This window comes from Hippoglossus stenolepis, chromosome 10 (assembly GCF_022539355.2).
Source record: "Hippoglossus stenolepis isolate QCI-W04-F060 chromosome 10, HSTE1.2, whole genome shotgun sequence".
In the NCBI taxonomy this organism is placed as follows: Eukaryota; Metazoa; Chordata; class Actinopteri; order Pleuronectiformes; family Pleuronectidae; genus Hippoglossus; species Hippoglossus stenolepis.
Window position 1 is genome coordinate 9731325 of NC_061492.1, and position 8486 is coordinate 9739810.

Consider the following 8486-nt stretch of genomic DNA (forward strand, 5'->3'; position numbering starts at 1 on the left):
CAACCATGACAAATCCGATATGTTTACATTTTTTTAACACACCACCTGTCTGTGGGAAGTGGTCAAAACATTTTCAGATCTGTACATGACTGGACTGTTTGGTTCCGATCACGTGGTGTTCACCCAAATGGTCAAACTACAGAGCCTATTTCCCTCATTTAAAAATAGTCACCTTATACATGGGTTTCCTTTTGGTTTGGTACCTCTTTTATTTATTATGGCTTTTTTGGCTGTAAGACTTTAACTTACCTTTCAAATCAGAACAGGGTTATGGCTGAAATCAGAAGGGTTGAGGAAGTAATCTTTTTAGTTTGGGTGCATGCTCTTCAGACAAAATGGAATGTGTCCTTTTAAAATATTGCTCATTATCATGTAATTATACTCAGTGACCACTGTATTAGGTATCCCAGTACAATCTAATGCAAACTAATCCTGCCCTGACATTACATCGTCTTTATAAACCAGGTTTAATTGTGTAAATGTTTATTATTAAGGTCATAGTTAAAGGTGGTGTTGTACTGTACTTCATGGTTTGAAAGGTGTTTCGAGTTTATCATGGGCTTCACATACACGAGGAGGTAGAACCTAATGGTGTAACAGTGTAAATTATATATTATATATTTAATTCAGTTCATACTTTTTATTTTTGTCTTGATTTATAGATGTAGACTGTGTGTCAAGCTTTGTCCTAAAATATAAATAAAATACATAAACAAAAAAAATTCACTTCATAAATACATACTTATCAGTTCTTTCTGTGTCAGATAAGAAATCGTGTAAAACACTGGTTAAAATGTACGGCATTAAATGTATGATGCTTATTGTTCCAATTCAAGAGAGCATTGTCTAAACAGTAGTCTACAACTGAGAACAACAAGAAACACACAGGAGCAAACAGGGACCTGCAGGACTGGATGAACCTGTCAGATGACCCAGGGTCAATAAAAACCCTGTTGTCCCTTCAAGGACCCCTGACCATTAAGTTACTGCAGACTAGGTATCATGTTCTTTAAAACTTCCCAGTAAATTCAGTGCATAAAGCAGATTATTCACATTAGTTTAAACCACAGATCCACAAACCAACAAGTATGGCAGAATGAAATCCTTGGATCTGTTTGTGGGTTAGTTTGTGGTAAATGTAATAGAATACATTTATTAGGTAAAATAAACTTCATGAACAAAATGCAAGTGGAAAAGTAAAGGTCCAAAAGCTAAATGTTGACAAAGAACTCATCTAAAAAACTGAGACAAAATATCTGTTTATCATATAATTTATTTATTATTATACTTTACTGGTACAAATTCTTACACTTAATATATCAGATATTACAATTATTACAATATGATTTTTTTACAATTTGATGGTGATTCATTCATTTATAGATTCTATTTAATATTATTATTTTATAAATAGAATACTGATACTTGTTTTCTCATCATTCTGTATTTATGTGAGCTTTTACACGATTTTACAGAAATACAGTACATCTTTTATAACTTTACCACATTCTATTTCATTTTATTTTACTTTAAAAGTGCTATGTATTATGCTTGTAAATTGGATCATGATTATTATTATTGTTATGTTATTATTATTACAGTAATCATTGCTAAAAAGAAAAAAAAAAAAACTGTTTTCATTTTCGCTGTTTTTCCGCGAGTCTTCAGCGGAAGTGATGAAATACATGCGGAAGTAGCCATTTAGCGCCAAAGCTTGAGTCGGACAGAGAGACAGAAAACAAAAATGGATGTTGCTCGCAAAATAAAGACCAAAGTGTCCGCTGGCTTCAAGATGCGGGGACTCATGCTGCGACCGTATGTATTGTTGTTATGTTTTAAACGTTGTTTTAAAAGTTTGAAAGTTAAAGCTGCTGCTGCTCGACGCGTTGAGCTCCCGGTACATCTGTCAGCTGGGAGAACGTGGATCGATACGTTCTGCTTTGTTTTGTATGAGTGGAAACAGGAAATAAACAATAACAGCGGCAGGTTTTAATGAACTTATGTTGTGAAGACGAGGACTTTACACTTTACCTGTGAACTGAAGTGCTCTGTGTTCATAATTACACTCGTTTCATCCCCTTATCTTTAAAGTAGCTCCCATCAATTTCACCTCAACCAGCACTTCAGCTGGTTTCAGCATTTTCACTTCAACGTCAGCTCCTTTCAATGGTGGAACATGTTGATTCACTTATTTTCTTAAAACAAAACTAACAGTGTCCCAGTGCTGAATGTGAGTAAATACAGATAAAGATATGAACATCAGAATTTAAATCTGCAGAATGGCCCTCAGCAGAATGATGAATATTCTATAACTGCATTATAAGCAGTGTTGTGTCCTCATCAATTTAATGGTTCAGCATTTTAACTTTAGCTAAAACTGTATCTCCTGTAAACCCATTTCAATACATGTCTATTGTTGTTTACAAGTTAAGTTAAGTACAGAAGCTAACACACACACACACATTTTCTTTAAGTGTTGTTATAGTTTGTGGTTTTATAGTATTAGTAAAAAAAAAAGAAATGATAACAATATTTCCATGTTTTCTTGCACCAGTGACGCCAGCAAATACTTCGTAGAGGCGCTGGAGTCCGTCGATCCTGCTGAGCTGGATGATGTCATTGAAAGGGTCCTGGATTCGGTGGAGAAGCAGCCATGTATGTAAAGTACAGTAATACAGTCGGCAACTACAGATCGCAGTGTGTTTAATGCACAATTGGTGATCATGTGTTTTAACCGCAGTGTTCATGTTGTGACGGCAGTGTGTGTTTCCCAACAGTGTCCTCTAGTATGATAGAGCTGCCTGTGATGGAAATTGCCGTACAGGACTGCACTCAGTCTTGTGATGAAAGCATGTAAGTGCGGCAACAACCAATTCATGTTTCATGTGGTATATTATTTCATTTCTATATTCGTAATAATGTTATCCTGACGCAAGTTACAGTATGTTGTCAATTACAAAATAGAAGTAGTATGCACTAATATCCGCTAGACATTTTAAAATGAATCTGAAAACATGCACAAACATGGCACATGAAGTGTTTCCTTGTCTTCCAGAGATAACGTCTTCAACATCATCGGAGCCTTCCATGTGCCCAGATACATTTACAGTTTGGAGCGGAAGAAATTCGTACCGTGAGTAAAGGGACAGCTCCTTTTATCTTTGGCACCAAAATGAAACTAAAATATTTCTCCATGCTGCTCATGTACTGCAGACCTTGTTTATTTATTTTATATGTCCATTCAGTATCAGTATGACCAGACATCCAACCCCCAGTCTATGTGGTTTGGCCAAAGACAAAGCTGAACTCTTCAGGGAGCGCTACACAATCCTACAACAGGTCAGTATTGATGGGCTGCTCTCGCTGCTGTTTACAATCTGTGCAGTTCGTACGTTGTATTTATTAAGACGTATTTTTTGTAGCGCACACATCGGCACGAGCTGTTCACCCCACCTGCGATCGGAGCTGCTGTTGACGAGGGACAAAACAAATTTCAGGTATCAGATAGTCATCATTTTAATCATCATCATCACTTTAGAGCGAAAATGATTTCACTTACAGATCGTTTTGCTGTGATTTGTCTTTAGCTGAAGACAATTGAAGCATTGCTTGGTAGCACAGCTAAACTTGGAGAGGTGATTGTACTCGGGATGATCACACAGCTGAAAGAGGTGAGTTAGAGACGCAGAGTTTATACATTTCTGTTTAAGTTCACGCAGAGAAAAACATCTTTGACTTTTTCTAGCTCCTTGATAAGATCTCAATATTCCCGTCTGTCCGATTTACCAAAACAAGGTTGTTTCTTAAATATTTTTTAGGGTAAATTCTACCTGGAGGACCCAAGTGGAACAGTGCAACTGGAAATGTCCAAAGCAATATCCTTTAACCTGTTTGTGGGAGCCTGTCAACAAAAAGTAATTTGTATTCTCTCTATAATTCGTGGCTTTTAAAAAGGATGAATTCCTTAACGACGTTCTCACCAGTTTCATAATGGCCTGTACACAGAATCCTGCTTTGTGCTGGCAGAGGGTAAGAAAAACTACTCCTAGTTAATAAAGTGGAGAATAGACAAAACATGCAATAAGATTTAAAAAATAAAATGTCATGTGACGTATCTTATCAGAAGCTTTGCCTTTTCTGCTGTAGGTTGGTACGAGGACTCGGTTTTCCACGTCAATGGTTTTGGGTTTCCGCCCACAGAGCCGTCGTCAGCCACAAGGTCAGTGGGTTTGAAGAGAGGTGTTGAGGCAAACTCATGGGAAGTTGAAGTAGTGAGCTGTCTGTGGTTATTGATCCAGCCTCATGTTAGATAATGGGGTGAGTCAGAGGCTGTGAAGTAATTTGACTTTTCCTGTTGTTTGGTTTGCAGTGAAATTGTCACTGAAGTCATTTTGTTCCTGTTTTAAATCTCTTTCAATAGCTGAGTATGGAGACTGTCTTTAGTAACAGGATGCTGATTTCATTAAATACATTATTTGTATTTCAGGTTTAAGTTTAGTATTTAGTTGGGTTGTTCAGTATCTTAAGGTGACTCCTGCATTGATACATGAGCTTGTTCCCTCACAACACGACCCTTGCCTCATGTCCAGGGCGTACTATGGCAACATTAACTTCTTCGGGGGCCCGTCCACCACGTCGGTGAAGGCTTCTGCCAAGCTGAAGCAGCTCGAGGAGGAGAACGAGGATGCCATGATGGTAATTGCTTCTGACGTGTGGCTGGACAGTGTTGAAGTGATGGAAAAGCTCAACCTCATGTTCTCAGGTCTGCTCTTGCACCATGGTCATAAACTTTAAAGGGGTTATCCATGAGAAAGCAGTCACATTCATTTTCACTTTGTTTTTTCAGGCTATGCAGCGATGCCTCCTACCTGTTTTATTTTCTGTGGGAACTTTTCTTCTGCTCCATATGGAAAAACACAGATCAAATCACTCAAAGGTGAAACTCACCACTCATAACCTATTGTACTTCTTAAGATCTCTGTGTGGGATAAATTACTGCATTTCAGAATGTCATCATCTTTCTCTTTTTAGAGTCACTGAAAGCTCTCGCTGACGCCATATGTTCATACCCCAGCATTCACAGCAAGTAAGATCTGATTCATACTCTGTTCTATTGTTAACTACTCTAGTTTCCATACGTTTGACTGAAGTCTATTCATCCTAAACCTGCAGAAGTCGCTTTGTGTTTGTTCCTGGTCCTGAAGACCCTGGTCCAGGCTCCATCCTGCCGAGGTAAACACAAACTACACATCTGGTATTTGACATGATGATGTGAGATATGTTCATTGTTTTTGGATCAATGAGGATAAACTAGTGTCTGTTTCCCACAGGCCTCCCTTGGCAGACCACATCACAGATGAGTTCAGAGAGAGGGTGCCGTTTTCTGTGTTCACGACTAACCCATGCAGGTGAGAACCAATATGTGACTTTTATCACATGTGGACATGTTGTCTGATCAGGGTTTTAATTGTTGAAGACAACACATTATTTTACAAGTGACATACTTTGATATGTAAGGTGTTATGAGAAGTGTTGCAAGACTCGTGACAGAAACCACAGTGACTGACCTTCACTGCCATGGTGTGTTTTTCCTGTCAGGATCCAGTACTGCAGCCAGGAAATCGTCATTATCAGAGAAGACCTGGTCAATAAGATGTGCAGGAACTGCGTGAGGTTGCCCAACAACAACCTTGACATTCCAAACCATGTGAGCTTCAGCTTCTCTACGGCTAAACAAACCTGTTCTTACTTGAGTGGAATTTCTGTCTTGTACACACACACACACACACACACACACACACACACACACACACACACACACACACACACACACACACACACACACACACACACACACACACACACACACACAGGCAGAAAAGTACATGTTATGTTGTTGAAAGTGTTGTTTCTCTTCATACACAGTGTTCAAAAGTCAGTAATTATCTCTAGGTGTTATCAGAGCAATGAGTTGTTGCTGCAAAGATTTCTTAACACAACATGTAAATTCTTGTTATTCTTTTTCCTCTTTCCCCAGTTTGTTAAGACCATCCTATCTCAGGGTCACCTGACTCCTCTGCCTCTGTATGTCAGTCCTGTTTTCTGGGCGTATGACTATTCCCTGCGTGTCTACCCGGTCCCTGACGTCATCGTCTTCGCAGACAAATACGACCCCTTCAGCATCACTAACACAGACTGCCTCTGCGTTAACCCGGTATGAAACAGATGTAGCTTAAATGAGTTTATCTTATCTTTGGAGTCTGATAGAATGTGTTTTTTACAAGTGGTAGTGGTTTAATTTATATATTTTTGTTCTTATAGCCGAATAGCCTCACTTACGTGTTTTGTAAACGATTTGTGATTTTGACAGGGCTCATTCCCAAAAAGTGGCTTCACATTTAAGGTGTACTACCCATCCAACAAAACCGTTGAGGACAGGTACGATGCGTTCTCCTTAAATTTTCAATATGACATGATTCATTAGAGATAACTGTGCTTTCAACATTCACTAATGTGCACACTAATCTGTTACAGCAAACTTCAAGGGCTCTAAAGAAAATCATGGATCTACAAGTGCTGCTGTTTTCATTCGTCTTTGTACATTGTCTTTGTATAATACTGTGTGTTTAAATGGACTCGTAATAAACCCTTTGATTTTTTTTTTACTTGTGTCTGTATGTATGTGTTCTGTTATGAATAATAAAGATTTTACTCTTGATACTGAACATTGTGACATATTTGTGTTTGCACAACAATCAGCTCAGGTTTGAAAATGCATTTTATCAGAAGGTGTACACATACTAGGAATTTGCTGTGGGGTGTTTGAGCTGAGCATAAATAAAGAAATAGCAAACCCTATAGAAATATAATAAAGACTGGAAAAAAGATTTGTGCAATATGAACGAAAGATATTTACAATTTGACGTATGTACAGTATGACCATTATCGGCCATGAAGGTTTTGGTTTGACAGCACTGTACAACTTGCTCGAGATAGACTGGATTTTTTTGGGGGAAGGAAATTACACTCAGAATAAAGTTTTAGAAATAAGTATTATTAACAAGTAGGGCTACGTTGTAGCACTAACGGGCCCGAGCACAGGCATTTTGAAGCCTGTTGCGGTTAGTGGAGAGAGCGATCAATAGGGCCTCCCACCGTTCGGTGCTCGGGCCCTAATTAGTTGCTTTTAATTGATAAGTGGTTTTATATCATTATAAACAGTAAGATAGATGAAATATTGCTGCCAATTCACGAAAGTACTAAAAAGTAACTAAAAGTACAAAGTAACTAAAAGTACAAAAGTAACTTAAATGTAACTAAAAGTACAAAAGTAACTTAAATGTAACTAAAAGTACAAAAGTAACTAAAAGTACAAAAGTAACTAAAAAGTAACTAAAAGTACCAAAGTAACTAAAAGTAACTAAAAATTCAAAGTAACTAAAAGTACAAAAGTAACTAAAAAGTAACTAAAAGTACAAGAGACTATAAAGTAACTAAAAATTACCAAGTAACTAAAAAGTAACTAAAAGTACCAAAGTAACTAAAAGTACCAAAGTAACTAAAAGTAACTAAAAGTACCAAAGTAACTAAAAGTACAAAAGTAACTAAAAGTAACTAGAAAAGTACAAAGTAACTAAAAGTACTGAAAGTAACTAAAGTGAAAGTAACTAAAAGTGCGAAGTGAAATGTGAAGGAGCGAAAGGCGACAGTGAAAGTAACTAAAAGTACGAAAATACGAAAAGTAACTAAAAGTAACAAAGTAACATAGAAGCTGTAAAGTTACAAAGTAAACAAATGGAAACTTACAAAGTAACGACAAATGTAAACCAATAAGTCAGCTGCAAACTGAAAATGTGAAAAGTAGAAAAGTAACGAAAAGTAACTAAAAGTAAAAGTACCATGAAGTAACTAAAATAACTGGTGGCGTATGACCCTGAACTAATATTAATATAGGGCACCCGGTTGATTCAGAGTGGATTTAAAACTTCGAACAGTAGTGGCGCTATGACACTGAGGAAATAGACACATAGGCTGTTCAGGTGCTTAATGACATCAGTTTGCTGATAGACAATGCACACTGGACTTATGGATGACCACTCATTTGGTTTGAGGAAATGTCACAATTCTGACCATGATCCAATGACTTGACTGAGCTCTTGAGCTGTATATTGTAAAGCAGCCAGGAGCAGTTCATCAAAGTAAAAACATGTCACTTCCTGTGGTCAGCAGGTGCGCTGTGATTTTAAGTCAAGATTTCTGTGTAGATGTCACCAGGCCGGACTCTGTCTAATGTCTAGTTTGGAACACGATTGGAACAAATATGTCAGAGATACAGAACCTCATGTTTTGATGGCGTGTAATCAAACTTTGATGCCACGCCACGGTCACACCGTGTGACGAAAAATCAATCTTTGAGTTAGTTTTTATCTCCATCTTGTTTAAATGACACTCATCTCAATATGAAGTTGATCTGATGAAAGCCCTAC

At 37.6% G+C, this 8486-nt stretch overlaps 1 protein-coding gene across 1 annotated transcript; it reads left to right on the plus strand.

Moving 5' to 3' along the window:
* The first annotated feature begins 1693 nt into the window (after positions 1-1693).
* pole2 (polymerase (DNA directed), epsilon 2) lies at positions 1694-6718 on the plus strand. Its single transcript, XM_035168186.1, has 19 exons — positions 1694-1815; positions 2555-2655; positions 2778-2853; positions 3056-3133; positions 3246-3339; positions 3423-3497; positions 3588-3671; positions 3819-3875; positions 3981-4029; positions 4147-4219; positions 4590-4762; positions 4847-4936; positions 5032-5086; positions 5173-5232; positions 5331-5408; positions 5599-5707; positions 6038-6214; positions 6371-6438; positions 6535-6718. The coding sequence occupies exons 1-19, from the start codon at positions 1745-1747 to the stop codon at positions 6551-6553; spliced, it is 1587 nt and encodes a 528-aa protein (XP_035024077.1). The 5' UTR covers positions 1694-1744; the 3' UTR covers positions 6554-6718.
* The last annotated feature ends 1768 nt before the right edge of the window (positions 6719-8486 follow it).